At 34.3% G+C, this 26,006-nt stretch overlaps 15 protein-coding genes and 1 non-coding gene across 16 annotated transcripts; 2 read left to right on the top strand and 14 right to left on the bottom strand.

The window, feature by feature from the left end:
- Window positions 1-59: 59 nt before the first annotated feature.
- Window positions 60-317, bottom strand: CBG04809 (the record flags this gene model as incomplete). The annotated part of the gene is made up of 1 exon (XM_002637940.1): window positions 60-317. One exon carries the CDS (start codon window positions 315-317, stop codon window positions 60-62), a length of 258 nt encoding a protein of 85 aa, XP_002637986.1.
- Window positions 318-438: 121 nt separating this feature from the next.
- Window positions 439-4,751, bottom strand: CBG04807 (the record flags this gene model as incomplete). Its single annotated transcript, XM_002637938.1, has 5 exons — window positions 439-495; window positions 1,659-1,710; window positions 2,224-2,517; window positions 2,600-2,917; window positions 4,552-4,751. The coding sequence occupies 5 exons, from the start codon at window positions 4,749-4,751 to the stop codon at window positions 439-441; spliced, it is 921 nt and encodes a 306-aa protein (XP_002637984.1).
- CBG04808 lies at window positions 3,850-4,134 on the top strand (the record flags this gene model as incomplete). Its single annotated transcript, XM_002637939.1, has 1 exon — window positions 3,850-4,134. The coding sequence occupies one exon, from the start codon at window positions 3,850-3,852 to the stop codon at window positions 4,132-4,134; it is 285 nt and encodes a 94-aa protein (XP_002637985.1).
- Window positions 4,752-5,986: 1,235 nt separating the features above from the next.
- Window positions 5,987-6,220, bottom strand: CBG04806 (the record flags this gene model as incomplete). The annotated part of the gene is made up of 1 exon (XM_002637937.1): window positions 5,987-6,220. One exon carries the CDS (start codon window positions 6,218-6,220, stop codon window positions 5,987-5,989), a length of 234 nt encoding a protein of 77 aa, XP_002637983.1.
- Window positions 6,221-6,663: 443 nt separating this feature from the next.
- Window positions 6,664-6,858, bottom strand: CBG04805 (the record flags this gene model as incomplete). The annotated part of the gene is made up of 1 exon (XM_002637936.2): window positions 6,664-6,858. One exon carries the CDS (start codon window positions 6,856-6,858, stop codon window positions 6,664-6,666), a length of 195 nt encoding a protein of 64 aa, XP_002637982.2.
- A 942-nt stretch (window positions 6,859-7,800) lies between these two features.
- CBG04804 lies at window positions 7,801-8,034 on the bottom strand (the record flags this gene model as incomplete). Its single annotated transcript, XM_002637935.1, has 1 exon — window positions 7,801-8,034. One exon carries the CDS (start codon window positions 8,032-8,034, stop codon window positions 7,801-7,803), a length of 234 nt encoding a protein of 77 aa, XP_002637981.1.
- A 2,483-nt stretch (window positions 8,035-10,517) lies between these two features.
- Window positions 10,518-10,739, bottom strand: CBG27246 (the record flags this gene model as incomplete). Its single annotated transcript, XM_045238199.1, has 1 exon — window positions 10,518-10,739. The coding sequence occupies one exon, from the start codon at window positions 10,737-10,739 to the stop codon at window positions 10,518-10,520; it is 222 nt and encodes a 73-aa protein (XP_045098354.1).
- Window positions 10,740-11,419: 680 nt separating this feature from the next.
- CBG27245 lies at window positions 11,420-11,653 on the bottom strand (the record flags this gene model as incomplete). Its single annotated transcript, XM_045238198.1, has 1 exon — window positions 11,420-11,653. One exon carries the CDS (start codon window positions 11,651-11,653, stop codon window positions 11,420-11,422), a length of 234 nt encoding a protein of 77 aa, XP_045098353.1.
- A 505-nt stretch (window positions 11,654-12,158) lies between these two features.
- On the bottom strand, window positions 12,159-12,555 carry CBG04801 (the record flags this gene model as incomplete). Its single annotated transcript, XM_002637934.1, has 2 exons — window positions 12,159-12,439; window positions 12,483-12,555. 2 exons carry the CDS (start codon window positions 12,553-12,555, stop codon window positions 12,159-12,161), a joined length of 354 nt encoding a protein of 117 aa, XP_002637980.1.
- A 471-nt stretch (window positions 12,556-13,026) lies between these two features.
- On the bottom strand, window positions 13,027-13,227 carry CBG27244 (the record flags this gene model as incomplete). The annotated part of the gene is made up of 1 exon (XM_045238197.1): window positions 13,027-13,227. One exon carries the CDS (start codon window positions 13,225-13,227, stop codon window positions 13,027-13,029), a length of 201 nt encoding a protein of 66 aa, XP_045098352.1.
- A 498-nt stretch (window positions 13,228-13,725) lies between these two features.
- On the bottom strand, window positions 13,726-15,619 carry CBG04799 (the record flags this gene model as incomplete). Its single annotated transcript, XM_002637933.1, has 3 exons — window positions 13,726-13,798; window positions 14,407-14,673; window positions 15,372-15,619. 3 exons carry the CDS (start codon window positions 15,617-15,619, stop codon window positions 13,726-13,728), a joined length of 588 nt encoding a protein of 195 aa, XP_002637979.1.
- A 714-nt stretch (window positions 15,620-16,333) lies between these two features.
- Window positions 16,334-16,585, bottom strand: CBG04798 (the record flags this gene model as incomplete). The annotated part of the gene is made up of 1 exon (XM_002637932.1): window positions 16,334-16,585. One exon carries the CDS (start codon window positions 16,583-16,585, stop codon window positions 16,334-16,336), a length of 252 nt encoding a protein of 83 aa, XP_002637978.1.
- A 2,752-nt stretch (window positions 16,586-19,337) lies between these two features.
- On the bottom strand, window positions 19,338-19,622 carry CBG04797 (the record flags this gene model as incomplete). The annotated part of the gene is made up of 1 exon (XM_002637931.1): window positions 19,338-19,622. The coding sequence occupies one exon, from the start codon at window positions 19,620-19,622 to the stop codon at window positions 19,338-19,340; it is 285 nt and encodes a 94-aa protein (XP_002637977.1).
- A 1,358-nt stretch (window positions 19,623-20,980) lies between these two features.
- Window positions 20,981-23,713, bottom strand: CBG04796 (the record flags this gene model as incomplete). Its single annotated transcript, XM_002637930.1, has 3 exons — window positions 20,981-21,238; window positions 22,278-22,533; window positions 23,466-23,713. 3 exons carry the CDS (start codon window positions 23,711-23,713, stop codon window positions 20,981-20,983), a joined length of 762 nt encoding a protein of 253 aa, XP_002637976.1.
- Window positions 23,107-23,176, top strand: CBG25126. The gene has a single exon (XR_006672596.1). It is a non-coding gene; the product is annotated as an RNA transcript CBG25126 (non-coding RNA).
- A 1,593-nt stretch (window positions 23,714-25,306) lies between the features above and the next one.
- On the bottom strand, window positions 25,307-25,555 carry CBG27243 (the record flags this gene model as incomplete). The annotated part of the gene is made up of 1 exon (XM_045238196.1): window positions 25,307-25,555. The coding sequence occupies one exon, from the start codon at window positions 25,553-25,555 to the stop codon at window positions 25,307-25,309; it is 249 nt and encodes an 82-aa protein (XP_045098351.1).
- Window positions 25,556-26,006: the final 451 nt, after the last annotated feature.

Here is a 26,006-nt window from a genome sequence, read left to right as displayed (position 1 = left end):
TACAGCTCAAAATTACATTATTACAGTAGGTAAAACTGCGAAATGAGATTCCATAACTTTCACATTTCCTTATTGTTGACATCCGACTCTCTTCTCTTATCCATTGGCTCTTCCTCTTCACTATCATTGAAGGCCATGCCAGTTTTATGAGAGTTGTCTCCAGAAATGGCATCCTGCATGGCATGAAGTGCATTGGCTACACGGCTACCTGTCTGACGGTCCAACTTCTTGTTTGGGTCAATGTCGTCGAGAGGGTCAAGCTTATTGTCGACGACGTTCGAGCTTATGTTACTCTCGATTTTATCCATCATATTCATTTTGAGCGATTTTCGGGGGTTTTTAGATTCTGAAAAAGTATAAGTGTAAAGTTAATATTAAAATTATAAGAAAAAAGTTAAAAGTATAAAGATAAGTATAAAGTTTCAAAAAGAACAAGTTTTAAAAGGTAAGAATTAAATCATCTGAAAAACTTTGAGCCGATTTATCTCGATTCCTCTGAAAGATATGAAAAAGTTTTCAACTGATACAATGTTGGTTACATCATGATAAACAGTTTATCATTTGACACAATTTTGATACCTTGCATAAGAGCCGAGAAAGATTATCCCAAACTTGACAGTGTGTTCTATAACAGGGTATACTATAACATCTTCCTATAACATGTTATACGGTAACGGAGATAGATTTTTTTTTTCAAAGTATGATTTAAAAATGAAGAGTGGGAAATTCAAAACTATAGATTTAAAGACATTGGAAATTTAAATATCAAGACTGAGTTTCAAAAAAAAAAGCTCATTTCTCCTGAACTATGTCCTCCTTATTTTTATTTTATACACCCATCTGTAAGTTTGTCTAACAATCCATCATGACACCATAGCTCACAAAAACAGTAAACAAATCAGACGGAAGGTTCCAGGCAATTCTTTGGATGATGGCCATGAAGAAAACCACATGGTCAACACAGTTGTCAGCAAAAATAGAAAGAGGGTATTTCCCGGTGTATGAGACGCAGACATTCAATTTGAGGGGTAAATACTTTGTTCGTTTCGGGGGATTCGGCCCATCAGCTGGTTTTTGAGATTTGGGATATTTTTGGATGAACGCTTCTAGAGAGATTTTCGATTTTCGAGAGTTTTCATTAGCAGTATTAAGAAAGCAAACACCGAAAATTACCGTAAAACCTGTAATAGAAGGGCCCCACACTGCCATGTTTGGCCAAATTTTTCTTGGTTCCCATGCAAGATATTGGAAATTTGTCAACAAAAATGATTGTGATATTATGATGAACATTTTATCAGTTGATCACTTCTTGATATCTCTCACAGGAAATAAGATATGCTGGCTCAAAGTTGACGGTTTTATGGTATTTCTGGAAAATTGAAACCACTTTTCAGAGAGATACGAATTTTGGTTTTTTTTTTCAGAAATTGATTTTTTCTGGAGAATATTTTTTTGGATAATTTTTTGGAGAAAATTTTTCAAATAAATTTTCAGAAAAATCACAGAAAATGTCAAACGAAGAAAGCAAAAAGCAAAACCCAACTTTAAAAAATTGCTCCATTTCTGAAAACTTCTCGAAGATTCTCAAAATATTTGGAAGTTAAGCCAAAACTGAAAACTCTGGATTACCTCTAGAAATGTTGAGAAACGTTTATTACGTTATAATTTGTCTTGTTGCCAGCTTTAAAATGAGCATCAACAAGGCTGAATCTGAAAATTTTGAATTTCTGGATTTCTGAATATATATTCTGAATTCAAAACTTTTCGAAAACTTTCAAATTCAACCAAACCTAGTCGTGTTTTGGTTCATTTTGAAGTTTTCATTGAGACGAAATGACGTTTGAATTTGAAACTTTAATTTTTTCAATTGACAATTTTTGTTCAATTTTTTCTTTCAATGTCTAAATCGAAAACTTTTATTTGCAAAGTGACAAAAAACTGTTCTAGATTTTCTTTTCATGTTTCCTGAAAAAATCTGTAAGTCATATCTTTTCTGTAAATTAAAAAAAAACAAGATTTTCCAACAAAATCATTTATTCTGAAGCAATTTATTCGGGAAATATGTACACACATGAGTATCATTGCTGAATGGAATGCAACACGAGACAAAGCATACGATTTCTTCAAGATGATTTCAGGAGTACACATTAAAACATAAGAATGTAGGATTGTTTTAAAATTATACATTCAAAAAGTTAAATTTCAAAATCTTCCGTACTTCACATCTCCTTATTATTCACATCCGAATCTCTTCTCTGCTCTCTTTCCGGTTCCTTATCACCGCATTTTCCATCTCCACATTTGACATTTTTACAGTAAAATCCTTCGGTACGATGAAGACCCGGCTCTCCGTTATGTGAAAATTTATCATTGAATGCTCTGGCGACTTGATGACTTTGGTTCTCCAATCGTTCAGTGGTACTTGCACTCGCATTGGCAATTGGATCGATTTTCGGGCCCATATGGACAAGATCCTCTTGCATTTTGCTCATCATTCTTTTTGGGAATTTTGGAACACTGGAAGATTGAGATGTATGAAGTGGAGGGGAAACAAGCTCAATAATTCAAATCAAAAAAACAAGGTTAAGGTAAAAATTACAGTTTGACATAGTGAAAAAAAAACACAGAGAAGAGAGAAGATTCTGAACACCGATCGGTGTCTTTTATACCGACACCAGGACCATAAACAAAATGTCGTAGCAAGTAACACATCAAAAAACGCCCGGAGGCTCTGGAGTCTTCTTTTAGCCATTGGGTTTCCTCACATGTCTCGAAATAGTTGTCAACAGAGAGAGAGAGAGAGAGAGAGAGAGAGAGAGAGAGAGAGAGAGAGAGAGAGAGAGAGAGAGAGATAGAAAATAGAGAGAGAGAGAGAAGGGGGCAGTGAGCACATCTTGTGTTTTTTTTGATAGGTGGTCTGGAGGGAGAAAATATTTGTTTTTCCTGGTTTTCATAATTTTGGTAATAGGATACGATGTTTGTTTTCAATTATTTGAAAACTTGGGGAATCAGAAATGACAAAAAAAAATTTAAAAAAAAGACAAATTTGAGGGTTTTGAATAATAGTAAAAAAATGTGAAAGTTTGTAAATTTTTAATGATTATTAAATTATTAAATTCTGAAATTCTGAAATTTCGAAAGTGTAGAAATATTAAATTGTGGAACTCTGAAATTCTGAAATTCTGCAATTCTGAAATACGGAAATTCTAAAAATCCGAAATTCAGAAATTCTCGGAGGTTCAAAAATAATGATAATGATCACGGAATTTCCTAGAATACCTATTTATGAATATAAGGATTTATTCAAAAATTGAACGGTATTTATTCTCAAAAATCAAAATCTGCTGCTCTGAATTCCTATTTTTGGTGCATCAAACAGACCCATTCCATTTTTTATTCCGATGTTTACTTGTTTTTTGTTGCCTTTGCCTTCTGGTCCTCGGAAATTCTTTTTTGCTCAGTGGTCTCTATCTTCAATATGTTCCGTTTTGTTTTTGTTTACCAGTATCTTGGACATCTTCTAGAATTTTTTTCTTGATGCTCAACGGTTATCATCTCGTATATAAAGATGTTCCGAGCAGCTGTTGGGTTTTCTAAGTTTTTAACTTTTCGGATTCCCGTGAAACATGTGTCTTCCTATTTTTCCAAAATACCTCCGGAGGGCCCTCCTATTACAGGGACCCTTCTAATAGGGTTGGCCTTCTATTACAAGTTTTAGGGCATTTAGAAACACTGAGATTCTCGTTTTATTCCTGAAATCTCTTTTACGTATGTATTAAGTGTATTAAATGGATCTTGTATTACATTAATCTTTTCAGAATTTTAAATTCTATGAATCAGCCGATAAACATGAGCAAAATGAGTGATGACTTTGTCGATCAGCATGCCACGTATCAAATGGATCCGATGGAAGATGCGAATGTAACCGAAAGATTGGAGGGACAAAGTGGAAAAATTTCCAATGCATTCAATGACATGAAAACTGATATATCTGGTGAAAAAGAGCTTCAACGTAAGGAGGGAATGTGCGTGAAGACTGGAATCTGTGGAGGATGTTGTCAAAAAGACAGATGCACCTGCATTCAACCAGAGAGCCGGAGAAGAAATTCGGATGTTCGGAACAAGGAGATGTGAAGAATTGCAGACTGCACAATTCTCTAAATTCTTCGATATTTACATAATTCTGTTTTTATGATTTCGATGCAATAAATGATGATACTCTTTATGATTTGTATTTTTTTTGATGAAAATTTTTGAAATGCTTTGAAATTTGTAGCTTGGTTTGTAGAAAATTCCAGATATAGAAGGCTACAATTTGGAAAATTGAGCTTCCAAAAGGACTGAAACTTTTTTTTTTAAATTTCAGATTTTCAGAATTTCAGAATTTCTAAATTGCAGTATACTCTGAATTTCTGAAACACATTTTTTCAAAGACACGTTCTTTTTTAAGCTTCATTCGATCCTAAAGACCTTAAAAATATTTAATTTCAAAACAGATTTATTTTCAGGCAAAAAAAAATAAAATGTCAAAGAACTAATTGTATTATTCACAGCATCAATCTTTTATCAACAGGCTCCTCATCTCGTTTCGGGTCACAACATTTTTTGCTGCCTTTCTTACAATCACAATTCAAACAAGTGCATTTGTCGCCACAACCACATTTGTCACATTTCTTCTCAGTCACTCCAGCATTCCCAAGAGGGTCCAGCTTGTCTTCAACGATATCGAACGTTCTTTGCATGTGGTCCATTTTTCCAGAATTCTTGAATTTGTTGACTTTGAGTTTCTGGAAAAAAATCCTATATACGTAGAAGAAGTCGAGCCTTAAGAAAATAAAATTTAAGAAATGAAAAGCTAGGCTATTTCTCTGAAACCTAGGACAAAATCCCATTTTATAGAGGAATCTGATGTCATAAAGTGGAAAGCTCAAAGAGCACCATGTGATTTTTAAATTTTTTTGTTCTCTAATCAGTCAACAGGCCACCCGCGAGAGGAGAAAAAACAACAGTGGGTTTATTTTTTGTTTGATGAGATAGACAAAAAAAAACAAAATGACGGGAGGCAAAGTTCTGAAACTACCACTTGTCGAAAATTCGAACAATACTCAATTTTTTTTTGTAAAAATTGGCCTTTTTATAGAAAAAAAAACTCCAGAATCTTCCCTAAAAGCTGTAAACAAAAACAAGAAAAGAAGAAGGGACCACTGACCAATGTATTCAGTTTTTTTGGAAACCAAAAGCCAAAAGAAAAAAAAAAAGTAAAGGAACAGAAATGGATAAATGCGATTGATGTCTCAAATACTTATAGAAATTTCGAGCATCTACAGTACAGGTTCATAAGATATACAAGAAAGTATTTTCCAGTGGATTTATTACCATTTTGGCCATTTTCAGGAGTCTGGTTCTCGGTTATCAAGTTTCTGTTCACTTTGAATATTTTGGACGGTGTGAAAAAGACCAAAGTTAAAAACTTTTCATTTACAGAATTGGAAATTCCTAGTTTTTCAGCTAAATAGCTGAAAAAAGTTCAATAAATTCAGCGAATGCAAAGTTCTGGGTCTGTTTCACATCTTCCAAAATTTTCAAAATGATCGGAAACTTCAAAGGCCGAGCTCCAGAGACGCTGAAAAACTGTCGTTGGCTCTCAAAAATTCATACACCGTAAAACCTCATCTAGAAAAGTCTCCCGAGCTTTTAATTTTGAGCCAATTTTTCTCGGTTCCTGTCGAAGATATCAAAAAGTGGTCAACTGATAAATTGTTTATCATAATATCTAAATTGATTTGTCGGCTGGCCACTTTTTGATATCTTTGACAGTAACCGAGATATATAGACTCAAAATTGACGACTGTTAGGGGCCCTTCAGCTACAGATTTTATGGTATAATTTGGAATCCTGGAAAATTTTTCTGAACAACAAAATCCGAAACATGGTATTCAACAAATTTTATTTACATTTTCAAAAAAAAGTATTTCCGATTTATTATTTACATCGTTTGTGTTGGATCGACATCTGACATTCTTCTCTTATTAACTGGTTGATCCTTATCACAACACTGTCTCTTCTTGCATCCTCTCTGCTCATCGTGGTCCTGAATCGCATCCTTCGTTTCGTTGCGTTGTTGACAATGCTTATGAAGGTTTTTGGGCTTTCCAGTGTCTCGAAGTGGGTCCAAATTGGCTTCGGCAATGTTGCCCATTTGCTCTCGGATTCTGTCCATGTTGTGAAATTTAGTCTGAAAATTGAAGAACTGAATCGAGAAATCGAAATGTCTAGAAAATTGGCGGGTGGAAAAAAGAGCAGCCCCCTGCTCGCTGGGGCTCTTTAATCGAGTGTGGAAATAAAGACAAAAGATTAACTGAACAACAAAAACGATTTCATGGCGAAGCATTCTGCTTTTATAGGAAAAAGGTAAATGATTCCGTTGGGCTGGAACAGTACCCTCAAATTTTTAAAGATTAGATGCTTCCGGAAGATTTTCAAAAAATGTTCCTGAAAGCACAAGATTGGCTTTTCCGATTAAAAAATCCGACAAATTTTCGAAACACATACAAGCGATTGTTTAGATTCTTTCGATTTTAAAGCTCTTGTAAAATATTCAAAAAAAAGGTTTATTGTCAGTCAAGTACAAATAAAATTTTCAAACAAAAAATAAATTGTCATTTACAGCATCAGATTCTTGTCAACAGGCTTCTCATCCCGCTTCTTGTCACAACATTTTTTGCTGTTTTTCTTGCAATCACAGCGCGAACAAATGCATTTGTCACCACAACCACATTTTTCACATCGCTTCTCAGTCACTCCAGCATTTCCGTGAGGATCCAGCTTGTCTTCAACGATATCGAACGTTCTTTGCATGTGGTCCATTTTTCAAAAAAATTTGAACTTGTTGACTTTGAGTTTCTGGAAAAAATTGTTTAATCGAATTTCAAGAAAATAAACATTAAACAATGAAAAGATAGAATATTTCTCGGAAACGTAAAAAATACCGTTTTATAGAGAAATCTGATGTCATAAAGTGGAAAGCTCAAAGAGCAGCATGTAATTTTTCCAATTATTTTTTGTTCTCTAATCAGTCAACAGGTCACTAGTGAGTGGAGAAAAAACAACAGTGGGTTTATTTTATTTTTTTTTTGAAAAAAAAAAAACAAAATGACGAAAGACGACGTTTTGAAATGGCAAATTTTCAAAATTGTGAATGAAATTCTTCTTTTTATAGAAGAAAACTCTCCAGAACTTTCCATAGAAACTGTAAACAATAACAAGGCAACAAGGGACCGCTGACCAATTTTTTTTCTAGAAACCAAAAGCCAACAGAAGATACACACACACAGAGGAACAGAAATGGATAAATTTTAAAATCCTGATTGAATTATGAAAATGTTTTCTAGTTCATGGTAACCAAAAAACACTGGTACAAATGATTGGATGCTAAAATTCTGTTGTTTGGCTCTCAAAAATCCATATACAGTGAAAATAGTAGGCACATCTAACTTTTAAATGTGAGCAAATTTTTCAGTTCCTGGCGAAGATATCAAAAAGTGGACAACTGATAAGATGTTTATCATAATATCACAAACATTTCATTAGTTGATACATTTTTATATCTTTCACAGTAACCGAGATATATAGACTCACAGCCGAGATATATAGACTCGAAGGCTTGTAGGAGCCCTTCAGCTACAGATTTTATGGTATAATTTGGAATCCTGGAAAATTTTTCTGAACAACAAAATCCGAAACATGGTATTCAACAAATTTTATTTACATTTTCAAAAAAAAGTATTTCCGATTTATTATTTACATCTCTTGTGTTGGATTGACATCTGACATTCTTCTCTTATCAACTGGTTGATCATTATCACAACACTGTCCCTTCTTGCATCCTCTCTGCTCTCCGTGGTCCGGAATCGCATCCTTCGTTTCGTTGCGTTGTTGACAATGCTTATGAAGGTCTTCGGGTTTTCCAGTGTCTCGAAGTGGGTCCAAATTGGCTTCGGCAATGTTGCCCATTTGCTCTCGGATTCTGTCCATGTTGTGAAATTTGGTCTGAAAATTCAAGAACTAAACCGAGAAATCGAAAAGTCTAAAAAAATTGGGCTTGGACGCGTGGAAAAAGAGCAGCCCCCTGCTCGCCGGGGCTCTTTAATCGAGTGTGGAAATAAAGATAAAAAAAATTAACTGAACAATAAAAACGATTTCATGGTGAAGCATTCTACTTTTATAGGAAAAAGGTAAATGATTCCGTTGGGCTGGAACATTGATCTTTGAATTGTTTTTGTTCCATAAGGCTATGAATGAAATGGAGAAAAAACAGATGATGGTGTTTATATAGAAAAAATATTTTTGAGTAAACACGACATAGAATTTTCTAGAGTAGCAATTATTTCGAAACCGGGCGGTGTTTTCAGAGGGAGGTAGAAAGCTTTGAAGTTCTAAAAAAGTGTTCCAGAATTTTTTGACTTGTATGAAAATTGGGGAGTATACTGAACAAAGCTAGGGCTTCATTTTTATAATGTTCCGTAAAAATTCAAAAAAGCGAGATAAGCGGTTCCAAAGTAGCACAAACGAATTTCAGTGCTTATCGGGCACTTGCGGCATTTTTTTTGTTACAAACGACATATCCCATCAAATTGGAATTTGAGTTATTTCGAGCGCGGTTCCCAATAAGGGGTTTGGACCCTTGTGTAGGATAGTCTGAAATCTCAATTTTCATATTTTTTAATTTTCAATATTATAAATTTCTGAAGGAACTTTTTCATCAACCAAGCAGATGAAAAACCTCTATTTGGAAAATTATTTTCGTCCCGAACGCAAATTTGAGACCATTTTCGATTTCAGATTTTTTCCCCACATTTCTAGCAACATTCCATTGAACGTAATCAACTCTATACCAGACTTGTAAAATTCCGGGCCAGCCCGCCAAAGCCCGGGCCCGGGCCGGGCCTGGAGAAACTTTCAAGACCCGGGCCCGGCCCGGAAGTCCCGGTATCAGAAATCCTGTATTTTTGAGCCAAATTTTGAACTCTCAATATAATTGTTTTCTTTTTTGTATTGTTGGTCTGTTTGATGAAAAAATCGAAAACTGGAAAAAAAATTTTTTTTGATCGAAAAAAATCACATAAGGGTCCCCCATGTGTTTTTTGAAATTTTCCAAACTTGTGGAATGACGGGCCCGGTCCGGCCCGGCCCTTTACACGTATACTATTCCCAGGTCTTCATTTTATTTTCCATTTTATTCTTTTTTTTCATTTTATTTTTCAATTCGCTAATCTGTAATTTTAATGCTCTTGTTCTTAAAGCTTTTTAGGGCTCCAGTTTTTTTTTTCAGATATCGGTAAACTTTGAATTTCACAATCTCAAGTTGAAGCAGACCACGAAGAGGAAAAAACCAGAAAACCCGAAGACACCGATGAAAAAGACCGAAGATGGACGCCGAAGGAAAACGGAAATTTAAAAAAAAAGAAGAGAAATAGCAAAAAAGTTCACGGAGTTCTCATGAGGCGGCTTGATTGAAATGCTTCAAAAATTTTATTACCTTCGTGAAGATTTTGAAAAAATCCATTTCTCGAAAATGTCGTTTGCACCTCGAAAATGTCGTTTGAAACTTCACTTTTTGAAAATTTTTTAATGTCCGTATTTTAGAATTTTAGAAGTTTAGAATTTCTGAATTCCTGAATTCCCGAATTCCTGAATTCCCGAATTCCTGAATTTCTGCATTTCTGCATTTCCTATTTCCGATTTTTTCAATTTCAGAATTTCAGAATTTCCAAACTTTAAAAAAAGATTCTAAAAATGTGTTACCTTCAGGAAAAACCTTGAATCCTCATTTTCTTGGAGTCGTCTACCTTCCCGTTGTCCTCCTGAATCGCTCACTGGCCGCCTGAATTTTTCAAATTCACTTTTAAAATTGTTTCTAAATTTCCTCACCTTTCATTCTAATCCGTCCAATCTTTTGATCCCACGAAGCCACAAAATCCAAGAAGACTCCTGAAACTTGACCGTTACAAATTTAGTACTGATTTTTCCAGGGCTCTGAGATTTGAGAAAAGATTGCTCTATTTTTTTCAAACTTCACAGATGTCATCAAACTATTTTTGCGTGAATGGCGTTTTTTGATTTTAATTTGAAGTTAAAAAAAAGATTTCGCCTCCCCTAAACACTGTCTCTGCTAAACCGTCAACTTTGAGCTCAATTATCTCGATACCTGTAAAAGATATAAAAAAATTGTCAACTAATAAATTTTTTATCATAATAATACCAATATTTTATCAGTTGACTAATTTTTGATATCTTTTCCAGGAATCGAGATAAAATCTGAAAGTAAGGGGCCCTTCTAATATACGTGCGTTGTGCAAAATGTTAGATAATTTCATCAATTTCATTAAAAATGTTTTAATTTAACTTAATTTATTTTTTCTTTTGTTGATCAAGATATATTATAAAATACAAACGAATAAAAATACTACTTCAAAATATAATTTTAAAAAATATTTTGAATCTAGAGTTTCCAACATTCAAATATCCATAGCTGTATTTACATCTGCCATATTTCCGGTATCAATTGATCCTTCCTTCTTCACACAGCATTTTCCTTTCTTATCATCATCATGAGAAGCTTCTCTTATCTCATTGAATTTTCCACGCAACTTATTGAGCTCTTTTGGTTTTCCTGCATTACGATCGGGATCCAATCTAGCTTTAGAAACATCGTCCATTTGTTTTTGTAGATTTTCCATGACTGAAAATTAGAAAGGTTGTCAATTTTGTGGAAAAAAAACAGTAAATGCTCTGATAGAAGCCCACCCAAACCGTCAACTTCTAGCTAAAATATATTCATTCCGTTAAAGATATCAGTATGTGGTTAACAAAGAAAATGTTTCTGAAATTATGAAAAAATTTTGTCAGTTAACCACTTTTTGATATCTTTCACAGAAAACCAGATAAATTAACTCAAGGTTGACGGTTTGAACATGCTTTTATCAGAGGAAATACGGTGGGAGAAAATGGGAAAAACGGACATTTCTCCTATTTTGTTGAAAACTGATTCTACTTAAAAATGGAGGAAGGGGTGTCAGCAATCTTCGATCAAATAAATAGAGTACTCTCGTCTGGAACAATATTTATTGTCCCATCAGTTGGTCAGAGAACGTAAACCAGACAAAATATCTCTAAAAAAACAAAAATATGTTGACTGAAAAAAAATGATGTGGACAATGTGTGGAGAAGAAACATGAAAAAATATATTTCTCGAAATTTCGCTCAAGTTAGCTCCTCGAGGGGTTGAACTTGCGGTTCCACCATTGAAGGTGTCGCGCGGTCGACCGAGTGGCTTATTGTTTCCGATAGACTTTCAAATTCAGAAAAATAATTTATTCAAAAATATCCACATTTACAGTAACCGGAGAAAAATTAGCAATCAAATTGTCTTGGTTGGCTTAACTTTTCCCTTATCAATTTGCTCATCATCGCTCTTATCGCACTCCTTCTTCTCTTTTTCACATTCTCTTTTCTCTTCAAACTCTCGAATCGCCTTTTTCATTTCCTCCAACTTTCCGGCATACTTTTCAAGTTCTACCGGTTTTCCAGCATTTCTATCCGGGTCGAACTTTGTTTCAGCAATTTCATCCATTTGTCGCAGTATGTTATCCATTTTGGGAGGGGTCTGGAAATTGAAAATCCAAGGAATTTTAAGAAAGGTGAAAAAATGAACAGTGATTACGAATAAATCTTAAAAAAGTGGAAATACTATAATCATATGCTGAGGTCACTTTTTATAGATGCAACTAATGTCATGTGATAAAGAGCTCGTGGAACAGAAAGTGTGATAAGAACTGGTACCTAATTATGAAAACAATTATTCATTAGCTAGTCAACAGTTTGTATTTTTTTAGCATTGAAAACAAATAGAGAATTTGATTAATTATTTATTTGACTTTAAGTTCTCTTGGGTATTTTTAGGCTCCTATACATTGACGGTAGTCAATTTTGTAGTCCAAAAAAGTGGGAAATTTAATAATTTCTATTTCGAACAGAATTTTGCACTTGACACAACGTTTTTTTAAAGTTTCAAATTATCAGTGGGTCCTTTAGAGCTACTTCAGACAAAAGTTCGTTACAAAACAATTTATTCTTTACAAAAAAAAAGTTAATAACACTTATTGACTTCCAGCCTTTCTCTCGGCAATGCGAGCCTCGAATTCAGCCTTCTTCTTGGCAACAAATGCCTGATAAGCAGTTTGGTCTTCTGGAGATTGGGTCTTGATGTAGGCGTCAACTTGTCCAATGAACTCATTGAAAGCTGTACGAGCAGCTTCACGATCAATCTCAACTCCTTCGGCTGGCTTCTGAGAGGCGAAGTCAGTGGCAATCTTCAGAATACCGTCAGCAGCTTGAGAAGAGATTCCGGAGGCTTGCATCTCGGCCTTGGCTTCTTCGGCTGGAAATATTTGATGTTCTGATACACTAGATCTTAAAGTTACCGGTTGGCCATCCTGGTGGAGCGCAGAAAACGGCAAGGGCAAGAGCAGAGAGAGTGACGAAGACCTTGAACATGTTTAGAGAAGAACTAGTAATAGTTGATGCCTTTTTTGGATTTCCCATATCCTTTTATATCATTCTCAAACTGTGACTTCATTAAAAATCGAAATCTGCAATGACTAATTCGCACAATCTCTATTGAACATTTGTGACCGAAAACACAAATCATGCGCGACTCTCGTAAACATTACACACTATCTAGTTTTACACAGAAAGCAGAAGTCACGGTTTTTTGTTCAGAATATAGAATCATTTTTTGAATATAGAATCATCCTTTTTATTGGATTTGGTGTGATACTCAGCCAATGAAAAGAACTGGGCGCAATTCTGACCAAGATTTTCGGAGACCTGTGCTGTCTTCCTTGGCTTTTTCTAACATTTTTTAATTGATAAAAACTACATTTTTATATCTTCCAAGACAATGTTTTTTTTTGAAAAAAAAGATTCATTAAGAAATTCTCAAATCTCCCAAATATACAAAAAAGTTCAAACACAAGGTTTAGGATTTATCTTTCCTGTGCTCTTCTGCTCGCACGACTTTTGACCTCCACAGCATTCCTTCTCCATCACCTTCTCGAAACTTCTGTCCCCATGATCCGGAATGACTTCTTGAATATTGGTGAATTCTTGATCCGTGTTATGAAGTTTCTCCTTATTTTCAGACGAATGCTCTTGACCCATATTCATCGAGTTGTGCAGGTCCATATTGAATTCTGGCTTCTTGTGAAGTTTGTTCATTTTTCGGAAAAGCGGAATATTCTGGAACATGAATATCATTTGAGGAATTGGTGTCGAAAAAAAAGCCTTATAAAGAAAAGCACAAATTTAATGAACAGTCTAGAAGCTTCCTTTTTTAAGAAAACGAAAAAACCAGAAGGAGGAGATGCTTCAAGTCTTGTGGTGCTTTTATGTGTGCATTTTCAGCTGACCACATTTCTATTTTTAAATGATCAAAGAGCATTTTAGTCACTGAAAACAACCCCCTCTAGTTTTCTGATGTTGTATTGTTGTCCAGTTTTTTCGGTAAACAGAAAAAGATTCCCAAATGAGAGACGCAGGAATTTCTTTTGGAAAAATTCGAAAAGTGAAAAATGACAGTTTCACAGACAGTTTTGAAAGAATATCGAGATTAAAATTCAAATTTTTAAAAAAATTAAAAAAAAGCAAATCTCGTTTTTTTCTTATTCAATAATCCTTTGAAATGATTTTTTCAATTTCAGATATAAAAATCTCTGAAACCAAAATTTTCAATTTTTCCCTGAAAATCTGAAAAATTACAGGCTTTCTTTTATCATTTTTGAGGTCCACACGCAAAAACAAAAACAGGGGCCATCGGTGGAGTTTGATGCTGTGACCTTCAGATCCGTAGATTTCAAGGAAAATTCAACTTGACCATTCGAACAAGTTTTTGAAAAATGCTCCAAAAAATTTGAAGGGTTTTTAAGGAGTTTTGGGCGCTTTCGGAAAATTTTCAATGCCTGAAATCTTCTAATTTGATAAATTAGGTAACTGAAATTTTCCTGAAGCACATTATTATTTTGAGGCCATATATCTCATTTCCTGTAGAAGATATCAAAAGGTGGTCAACTGATAAAATGTTTGTCATAAAATCAAAAACATTTTGTCAGTCGGTAATTTTTTGATATCTCTCGGAGAGACCGAGATACATTGGTACGAAGTTGAAAGCTAATTCTATCAGTGTTTACGGTATTCTGACACAGTTCGAAACTTTTCGAATTTTCAAAAATAGGTAATTTCGATTATACAGGTTTATTTAGACACAGAGATTATATACAAAATTATTCACATCATGATTACAATAAAAAGTGTTGAGCAATATCTTCAGGTCGCATGGAATATATTCACATTTCCTTGTTTCTGACATCCGATTCTCTTCTCTTGTCCATTGGCTCATCTTCCATCTTATCACAACGGTTTCCTTGCTTGCACTGTCCTTTGTCTCCACAGGATCCGCCTTTAGTTTCATTCTTTCCACCACATTTACTATGGACTCCTCCAAAATGCTTATCCTGCTGCCCACCAAAACGCATGTCATCAATTTTCTTTTGATCTTCCATGGTGAATTCCTTGTGCGAATCAAGATTTTTGTCCATTTTAGCTTTTTGGTAGCTTCTGAAATTCAAGAGTAATGAAGTAAGATTCAGAAAACTTTAGACAAAAGGAAACGAAAAATCTGATTGCTGTGAAAGTAAAAGCAGCGATGGCTTATATAGAACTCTCTGATCATAGTTCAGACAGCAAATCAATCCAATCTAAGACACCAAAAAAGTAACAGCACAATAAATTTTGCGTCACTCGAAAACAGTGATCCTAGACATAAAGGTTCACAGTTCTGTTTGTTTTTCCTTTCAAACAAGAGGCCAGGGAACGTTTCATAACAGTATGACGGGTGATTGATACTCTAATAAGTTAACTACTGCCATCTAATTCGCTGTGCACAGAAAATTGGAAGCTTCCATTAAACCTGTAATAGAAGGGCACCCACACTGTCAAGTTTGAGCTCGACTATCTCGGTTCCACCGAGAGATATGAAAAGTTTCCCAACATAAAAATGTTTATCGTTATATCAGAAGTCTTTTGTCAGTTGACACATTTTTGATAGCTCACATTGGGACTGAGAAAACTGACTTGACAGTATGGGTTTTTTAAATTCAGGTTTCACGGTATTTTGGTTCAATCCGAAATTTTTCAAATTAATAAGTTGCCATACAGGTTTATTCAAACACAAAAATTGTATACAAAACTATTGACATCATGGTTACAATAAAAAGTGCTGAGCAATATCTTCAGGTCGCATGGAATATATTCACATCTCCTTGTTTCTGACATCCGATTCTCTTCTCTTGTCCATTGGCTCATCTTCCATCTTATCACAACGTTTTGCTTCCTTGCTCAGTCCTTTGGGTCCACAAGATCCACTTTTGGTTTCATTCTTTCCTCCACATTGACTATCAATTCCTCCGAAATGCTTATCCTGCTGTAAACCAGAATGCAATTCATCAATTTTCTTTCGATGGTCTATAGTGTAATCTTCTTGCGAATCAAGATTTTTGTCCATTTTAGGTTGGCTGGTTGATTTTGTAGCTTCTGAAGTTCGAGATAATTAACGAAGCAAGATTCAGAAAACTTTAGACAAAAGGAAAAGAAAAACGGATTGCTGTGAAAGTAAAAGAAGCAATGGCTTATATAGAACTGTCTGATCATAGCTCAGACAGCATATCACACCAATCTAAGACACCAAAAAAGTAACAGCACAACAAATTTGGCGTCACTGGAAAACAGTGATCCTAGACATGAAGGTTCACTGTTCTGTTTGTTTCCCCTTCCACACAAACCACCAGGAAATTTTTCATAACATTAAGACGTGTGACTGATGCTCTGATAACTTAACTGTTATCCTGTAATTCTGCTTTTCTAGCCATAGTTACAGCCAATCAAACATCCCAAAACCGACCGCGGAGAAAAAAAATTAGGCTCCGCCCCTGTTGCTGTGGTCGCTAATCATAATATCACAAATGTTTTGGCAGTTGATAATTTTTTATACCTCTTAAAGGAACCGAGATACATCGGTTCAAAGTTGAAAGCTAATTGGTCATTCTATTAAGTTTTTTACGGTATCCTAATTCAGTCCGCAACTTTTCGAATTTTCAAAAATAGGCAATTTCAATTATTTAAACATATTTATTTAAAAAAAAACGATTATACAAAATTATTGACATCATGGTTACAATAAAAAGTGCTGAGCAATATCTTCAGGTCGCATGGAATATATTCACATTTCCTTGTTTCTGACATCCGATTCTCTTCTCTTGTCCATTGGCTCATCTTCCATCTTATCACAACGGTTTCCTTCCTTGCACTGTCCTTTGTCTCCACAGGATCCACTTTTGATTTCATTCTTTCCTCCACATTGACTATCGATTCCTCCAAAATGCTTATCCTGCTGTCCACCGAAGTGCATATCGTCCGTTTTCTTTTGATGGTCCATGTTGGATTCCTTGTGCAAATCAAGATTTCTGTCCATTTTAGGTTGGTTGGTAGCTTCTGAAATTTAAGATGATTTATGAAAAACTTTAGGCAAGATTCAGAAGTGAAAATAGACAAAAGAAAAAGGGGAAAATGATTGATGGGAAAGAAAGAAAAGTACTGACTTTTATATGACTATTTATTGTTTCTTCAGCACTGTCTGATCATAGCTCAGACAGCAAAACTCCAATCTAAGACACCAAAAAAGTCAGGAAAACAGTTATCCTAGACATCAATACTAAAAAGTTCACAGTTCTGTTTGTTTTCCCAAGAGACCACGGAATCTGCCATAACACTATGACGGGTGATGGTTGCTCTGATAATTGAAATCATATGATTTTGTGTGACAATCAGAAGCCATAAAACCTGTAATAGAAGGGCCCCAGACTTTTAACTTTGATCTCAATTATCTCGGTACCTGTCCAAGATATTAAAAAGTTGTCAACTGATACATCTTTACTATTAACAATCACCAAATTCTGTGTGTGTGTGTGTGCGTGTGTGTGTGTGTGTCCGTTTGTTCCCGTAACGTCTACCCTAGCGAAGTCCCCAGTCGACCAAAATTTCTCAAATTTTCACAGACAATCCGAAATAGCAGCGAGATAATGCCCGGACTTCCCGTTTTTCAAAACGTTGATTTTGAAGCCTTCTGGAGACGTTCCTTGGTTTCACCACAGTAAAAAAAGGGTGGTAGAACTTCCTCCTGGGAAGAGAGGACGAGGGCGAGAGGGGGAGGAAAGTGGGAAAGTGTATGCGCCGTCTCCACCACCTTCGCTTTGAGGCCCAATGGTATAGTGGTTAGCGAGCTAAGCTTTTGCCCACGCTATGAGGGTTCGTGTCCTACGCGTGGTATCTATTTTTTTGTGTTTTTTACAGAACTCAAAAATGAGTAAGAATATGTGAAAATGATTTTCTCATTAGTTTGAGTGTAATGGTAAAACAAAATTTCAAAGTTTCTTAATTTAATTACTTTTAAGTCAGAAGCATATTTTAGCTGCATTTGTCCGAATGCCTTGAAACTTTGAAAAAGCCAGCGCATACAACGAAAATATTAATCAAAGCTAAGCAAGAATAAAACGTTTTCTAGATATTTTGCCTAGAACTCCAATTAGAATAGCTCGGATTTCATAAACTCGGCTTCCCTAAACTTTCCCACAAAGTTTTTGTTGTCTCATCTTCTTTAAGCTGTAGGCCAGAAGACTTTGAATACAGGGCCCAAAGCGCTGAAACTGAGAACGTTCGAAAATTAGCTCTCTGGCATTCTAAACTGGAATTTTCGAATTTCCGAATTCAGTGTTTTGGTGTTCTGAAGTTCCGTTGCTGACTCTCTGAATTAACGAGTTTCTCGAATTTGTCTATTTTAGAGCACTCAATTTGAAAATACGGGAATGAGAAATTCAAATGTTTGAAAAAACTTCATCTTCTAATTTTCCTCAGTATTAAAATTTACACTTTTTAGATGAAGCCAGGAGATTGTAGCCGCCGATAGGCGATAGGCGGCGGAAATCGACTGGTTGTTTATCATCATATCACGAACATTTTATTAGTTTACACATTTCGATATCTTGCATAGGAATTGAGATAACTGAGCTCAAAAACAATATGGGGTCCTTTCGATTACAGGTTTTATGGTCCCCATTTTCAGATTTATGCATAACTGACATCGAAAAGAATGAAAAAATTGAACTAGCTCATAAAGTAACAATGTATTTTGGGGTCATCGTTTAATTCCGTCTACAATATCACCGACATCGAAATACTCAAACAAAAAAGTCTTTGAATAGAAAAAAATATTTTTGGAATTCTTTGGAATTTCTTAAAGTTCTAAATGTTTATTTTTCAAAATTTGGAAAACGTTTCTCATTTATCAATTTGAAATTTGGAAAACGTTTCTCATTTATAGTTTCAGAATTTTCTTTAATTTTACGATTTTTCAAAAAAAAAGGAATTTTAGAAAATCTCTGAACTTTTGATATTTGGAACATTCAACATTTTTTTTAGAAATTTCGAATTTAAATTGTTCCCTTTTCCAGTTTTTTTTTCTATTTTTCTGATTTCACAAAATTCATATTTAGAGAACACCTGAATTTCGGAAATTCTTAATTTTTGAACTTTTTGACTTTAACAATAAGTATAGAAACAATTTTTTAAAATGTTTTCCAAAAAAAAAGAGAAAAATCGAAAAAAACTAGTAAGTAAGTCGCGAGTAAGGAAAAAGTTTTTCGAAAACTTGTTATTCGAATTGACACAGTCCAGTTGAGCGCGTTTGCTGACAAACAGATTTGTTAGACAAAAGAACACTGTCGAACCTTCGAATTAGAGTTTTTTGAGTTTTATTTCACATCTTTTTGGAATTTTTTTATATCGATAACGGCATAAACGATTTCTTTTCCCGTAAAACCTGTAACAGGAGGGCTATCTTTTAACTTTGAGCGAATTTTTCTTGGTCCTTTTGATATATACCAAAAAGTTAACAACTGGTGAATTGTTTATCATATTATCAAAAATATTTTGTCAGTTGACACATTTTTGATATCATGCGCCGGAATTAAGATAATTGTGCTCAAACTTGACACGTTGAGGGCTTCCTATTTCAGGTTTTACGGTATTCTAGTTCGGTTCGAAACTTTTCAAATTAAGAATTGCATTTATACAGGTTTATTTAGACACAAAGATTATATACAAAATTATTCACATCAGGATTAGAATAAAAATTGCTGAGCAATATCTTCAGGTCGCATGGAATAGATTCACATCTCCTTGTTTCTGATATCCGATTCTCTTCTCTTGTCCATTGGCTCATCTTCCATCTTATCACAACGTTTAGCATCCTTGCACTGTCCTCCTCCTTGAGTTGGACATCCTCCTCCAATCTTCATCTCATTCTTCTTCTCAAATTTGTTCTTCTCACACTGGCCACGAGATTTTCCTTCACAATGTGATTCTCCCTCGCCTTGATGCTCGAAGTGGATATCCTCTCGATTCTTGAGCTTGTCAATATCAGATTCCTGGTGATAGTCGAGATCCTTGTCCATTTTGGTTTCGTTGGGTTGTTGAATTTGTTCTGAAAAATCAAAAAGTTACAAAAAATCATAAAATGGAATAGAAATAAGAAAATGAAACTGATGCCTTCCTAAAACTCCGTTGGGTCTTATATACCAAGTTCTTATCATTATGTGACCATAGCTCAATCAACACCACTCTTTAAAAATAAGAAAACACAAAAAAGTCAATAATACCTCCTGTTATCCAGACGTATTTACTGAAAAAATCACAGTTCTCCCATGTGGTTTTTACAGGGCCATATGGCCTGGAAGGGGGAAAAAGTGAAAGGGAATCACATTTTACACTATTTTTGAATAGAAACTTCTAGAAATTTCCCCAATTTGTTTATACAAGGATATTACTCTGGTCATATTTAGATGCTCGTTGCGACCGAAAATTCGAGAGTGGGCGGAGCTTAGGTGCAATAACGAAATTCTTAATGGAGTATGTTTCTTTCCAGATAGGCCCCGCACATTTTCGACGTTTGGGAAGCTCAAAAAAATTTAAAAATCAAACATCTCAAAGATGGATGTTTCCAGAAAAAATATTTCAGAATTTTCGGAAACTTTCGGTTTCAGGAATTTCAGACAATTTCAACTTTCAGAAAATTCAGAGAATTTCAAACTTTTAAAAGATTCTTATTTCAGAAAATTCAGAAAATTTCAAACTTAAAAATTTTAGAAAATGTTGTATTTTTGAAATTTCTGAAAGTTTGAAAAACATTTTTGGACTTTTACAAAGTTTCAAACTTGAGAAATTTCGGAAATTTGAAAATATCAAAAATTTTAGAAAATTTACGGCATTTTTCCTCCTAATGAAAAATATGCCGTTTGTGACCAAAACAGCGCCGAAAATGCCAAAATTAGCCCTGAAATGCCACTTCAAATCCGCGTATCTCGCATGTTTGAATTCGTATAAAAAAGTTGTCAATTACAAAAATGAAGCACTAGTTTTGTTTAGAACGCTCTGTTCAGCCGGATCGAAAAAATCTAGACCACTTTTTAAAGTGTTCAAAAATAATAATGTGTGTAAGTATTTGCAGTAGTAGATGCCACCATATCGTTCACTTCGAGCTCAATTATCTCGGTTTCTGTAAAAGATATCCAAAACTTGTCAACTGATAAATTATTAACCATAGTATCATCAAAATTTTATCAGTTGATAGATTTTTATATTTCTTATTGGAAATAATTGAGTTCGAAATTCGCGTATAGGGCTTCTATTGGAAACGTTTTTTTCCGAGATATCGTCTCCGAGAATTTAAAATCATTTTTCAAAAACGGTCAAATTCAAAATTACATTTATTACATTATTTACAATTTATTTACAACAAACAATTTTCACATATTCAAAACAAAAAAGTCTCATCGAGAAAGTCATCATTGAATAGTCTTCGTAGCATTTCCTTATTTCCAGATTCCGAATTTTCTCTTCTTCTCGATTCCGGCTCATTGTGCATGCTTCTTTTGTCGTTCTTCGATTTATCATCATTCAGTCGCGAACTTTCAGATTCTTCAAGATCCAATTTCCGACTAGTCATCATCGGAAGCTTAGAACGCATTTCAAAATCACGAAGGTCTTCTCGAGTGCCCATTTTGCAAATTTTCTGAAAAATTAACTATTTCAAAATTACAAATTAATGATCGAAATAGATCAAAAAACTTGAAAAGAATGATAAATTTCTAAAAAATCGACCATTTTTTATACAAAAAAAAATGTTTCTTATCACTTGAAAAAGTTGAAGTTTCAGATGCAAACAAAAATAGAAGGCTATAACAGAAACGAAATAACAAAAAGTCTAAAAATAGTCAACTTGTGACCTAGTAAATTATTTTCAGTCATATGGACTCACGTGCTGTTTTACTTTTAGGTCTAGAATATTCCAAAAAAAGTGAAACTAGGAAATTTAGAGAAAATTGAGTTTGTTTTTCAAGAATCCGGAATAAAAAATTACAGAAATCCAGATTCCGGACATCTCTGCTACGCACAGCTTTGCTATTGCATTACCGGTCAAAAAGATATACAAAAACGTATTTTTCAGTTGATATTCGGTCATTTTCAGGAGTCTGAAAATTTTCCGGTCACTTCAGAAATGGCTAAATTGCTAAAGAACTTGGAACTTTCGAAAAATTTGATAAACGCAAAGTTGTTCATCAAATCTGTTTTACACCTTCCAAAATTCTCAAAGTGATCGGAAAATTGACAGCCGAGACTTCTGAAAATACGTCTTCTGGTGAACCGGTACTGTATGTGCGGGATCCGGAATAAATTTTTTCGGGATATCCGGATTCTAGAAATTTCTGATATGCACAATTATAGGTCTGCTCAAAACCTGAAATATATATTTTTTTTTTGGAAAAAATGCATTTGAGCTGGCTTTCAGGATTCAGGATTTTTGATTTTGGGTTCTCGAAATATTCTTTTGCTCTTCTTATTCCCAAAACTAGCCTTGAATTCTGAATTTCGCAATAAACCTTAGTGGTTCTGATCCAAAAAAAAAACATCTCAAAATACGTAAAAAAGTTTATTTAAATAAAAATATAATACAACTTTACAATAAAATACATGGCCAGCAGAATCATCAACATCAGCTGAGCAATGGTTTTATTTTCTCCAGAACTCAGTCACATTTCCTTATTTCTGACATCCGATTCTCTTCTCTTATCCATTGGCTCCTCATCTTTATCACAACGATTTCCATCATCCATGCATTGTCTCTTTTCTCCGCATTTTTCATTGTCTTTCATCTCATCGAAATTTTTTCCACAGAATTTATCAGATTTTCCACCAAACTCATACTTTCTGGTCTTCATCGAATCGAGATGATCCTGATCAGATCTCATTTGAGAATCACGAAGATCCTCCATTTTGCTCATTCGGTTCATTTTCGGTATTGTAGTTCTGGAACAAAAAATTGGAATTCGAAAAGCCAAAAAAAAGGAAGTCAAAACTGATGAAAAAGCTCAGACATCTAGCTGCTTTATACGCTAGACTTTAACCAAAACAACACATTTTTAAGTCTCAAAAAACACAATAACAAAAAATGGAGGTCTCAAAAATTACCCACTGAAAATCGTCATCCACTTTTTTTGGTAAACAAGAAAAAATAGGAAATAGAGAAGGAGACGAAAAAAATAGGTCGCGAAAGTAAATATGAAAATTGGGAGACAAAAAGAATCCTAAAATTGCAGAATTTCAGAATCTCGAAAGGTCAGAATTTCAGAATTTCAGAATAAAAAATTTCAGAATCTTACAATTAGAATCTTAAAATTTTAGAATCTTAGAATCTTAAAATCTTAGAAGCTTAAAATCTTAGAATCTTAGAATCTTAGAATCTTAGAATCTCAGAATCTCAGACAAGGGGTACCAACTATGCTCCGCCCACTAATGCATAGTGACGCGCGGAACCCGCGAGATGTCGGTACATGTGCAGAGTGACCCTCCTTCTCCCACTAATAATTCATTAAATACTTGAGTACAGGGCCTTTCACAAGACCCGATGTACAATTTTTGGAGACCCTGTCCTCTCTCGGGCAGGGTTAAAGATAAGAATGAACTCTATTAAAAGGGCATGTTCTATGTATTAGAAACATTTCATGATTCGAAAAATGTTTTCGAAATCTCCGAAAAGAGTTTCTAGGCTCTCTCAGAATCTTACTTTCCCTAAATTCGACAATTCTCAAATAGCATTTTTTATTACAAATTCATTCAAAACGCTTATTATATATGACCTTATTTTAAGACACAATTGTATTTACAAAGATACAATAGAATAATAAATTTAAAATAAAAACTGCTGAGCAATGTATTCAGGATCCATGGTTTGCGTTCACATTTCCTTATTTCTGACATCAGATTCTCTTCTCTTATCCATCGACTCCTCATCATGATCCTCATGATCCATGTCCTTCTTATTCCTCTCTCCACATCCTCCTTCATTCAACATTCTATCCACATCATGTCTCATTTCATCAAATTTCTCGTGGATATTGGCATAATTTGGAGGCTCCTGACCAGATTTGTCCTTTTTGACATGCTCCATATCAATATCCTTCTTGTCCATTTTGTTCATACGATCCATTTTTGACGTTAGATTCTGAAAAAAAAAAGAATTGAGATAGAGCGCACCCACACTGTAAACTTCGAGCTCAATTATCTCGATTCCTGTGAAAGATATCAAAAACTTGTCAACTGAAAAAATGTTTATCGTAGTATCACAAACATTTTATTAATTCACAATATTTGATATCTTTCCCAGGAATCAAAATAATTGAGTTCAAAGGAAATACATCACTAAAAAAAAGAAAAAAGAAGAAGCTAACTTTCAAAAAACTAAATGATTGCTTGTATCTTTCCCTGGATTATATACATTTTTAATGTCTTGTGATCATCAGAGCGCGTTTGCCAAACAAACAAAAAACAAGAAATTGATGTCAGATTTTCTTGTCTCCTGATTTTTACAAGTCGTGTGTTTACAGTTTCATTCTTGTTTTTTTTGAATGAGTCAAAAGTCCGAAAAGTTGTTTTGTATGTTTTTAAACATGTAGGTCATGCATAAATGGAATGACGACAGTTTCAGGATTAATTTCAGATCTTTAGAAATGTTAAAAAAAGGTATTTAAAATATTTACAAAATTTTAAAACCAGTTTTCAAAACGATGAAAAAAATCCGAGCAAGTTAAAGCCTGTAATAGAAGACCTTGTTTGAGCTATTTTTTCTTGATTCCGATGAGAGGTATGAAAATTTTGTCAACTAATAAAACGTTAAACATTTTATCAGTTGGCAATTTTTTGATATTTTAGACAGGAGCAGAGATAAATTAGCTCAAAGTTAAAAATGAGGGGGCCCTTCTATTACAGGCTTTCAAAAAAGAACTGAAAAAGGGAAAATCCAGACTTCACAAATAGAACGTTCCGAACATTGCAAAACCAGAGATTTCATAAAAATTCCAATGTAGGTAGGGCCCTTCTATTGCAGGTTTAACGGTATGTAATCAAAAGGATGGAAAAATTTCGGTCAATTCGAATTTTAAAATTTGAATGATAAGGAAACATTCCACTTCTCAAATGAGAAAACATGTAACGTACCAATGGTACGGTACCACGCAAGAAAATCTAATTTATGATCTTTAATACGTATATCAGTCAATTTTAAGAGTTCGAAAATTTTGGTAACAACTTTTGAATTAATCTGAAAATCTCAGAATATACTATTCAAAAATAGACCTTTTATGTGTCTGACAACTTTTTAAAAAAATGTTGAACTTCCAATTTTAGAAAACTATCTGCCTACGCTGACCTTTTATTCCATTCTCTAAACTCAAGGAGTTTGGAATGGAATAGAATGATTCTCCCAATTTTTAACTTTGAGCTCATTTATCTCATTTTCCGTAAAACATATCAAAAAGTGGTAAACTAACAAAATGTTTATCTTAATATCGCCAATATTTTAACTGTTGACTGCTTTTTGATATCTTGCATAGGAATTGAGATAAATTGGTTCAAACAGTTATTCTATTGTTTATAGCATTTTCAAAAAGACATCCAATTCGGTTATATCTGAGTTTATTCAAATACAAAAATTAATTTATAGAGAAATATACAAAACTTATGAAATACAATTAATTTACAATAAAAACTGCTGGGCGATAAATTCAGGATCCATAGAGTCTGTTCACATTTCCTTATTTCTGACATCCGATTCTCTTCTCTTGTCCATCGGTTCCTCATCACAGCACATGTCCTTTTTCTTCTCACAACATTTTCCTTCTTGTTGCATTCTTGGCATATCCTTCTTCAAATCGTCAAATCTTCCGAAATGGGTATCCAATTGCTCAGGTTTACGGTCCACACGGAATTTGTCCATTTTTGGGTCGTGATCGATGTCAAAGTCCTTGTTGTCCATTTTGTTCATACGATCCATTTTTTTGAAATTGGGTTTGTTAGCTTCTGGAAAACAAAATATAAAAAAATTCACAAAAAAAAGGAGAACAAAAATAATGAACTGTAAAACTCAATGATGACTTCTCTTTCTGAAAACCCTGTATTTATATAGTCGAGTACCTTGATCAGAGCTCAGAAAAACACCTTCCAAATAAACAAACACGTCAGTTTCTAAAAAAGTCTTACTGTAAAAAAAACCTTTTCTGGTCATAAAGGAGTAAACAAAAAACATCAACTGAAATTTTGAAGATTAAAATAGCGTAAAACCTGTATTAGAAGGGCCCCTTTAATAGAAGAGCCATCCTAATAGAAAGGCTTTCCAAGAGTGGCTTGGAAAAATAGAAGGGCCGCTTGTAATAAAAGGGCCCCCGTAATAGAAGGGTGAAATTACCACCCTAACTTCAAAATTTTGAGACGAATTATCTCGGTTC

This window comes from Caenorhabditis briggsae (genome assembly GCF_000004555.2).
Source record: "Caenorhabditis briggsae complete genome, chrV, whole genome shotgun sequence".
Classification (NCBI taxonomy): Eukaryota; Metazoa; Nematoda; class Chromadorea; order Rhabditida; family Rhabditidae; genus Caenorhabditis; species Caenorhabditis briggsae.
This window is presented reverse-complemented; position numbering and strand designations above follow the sequence as displayed.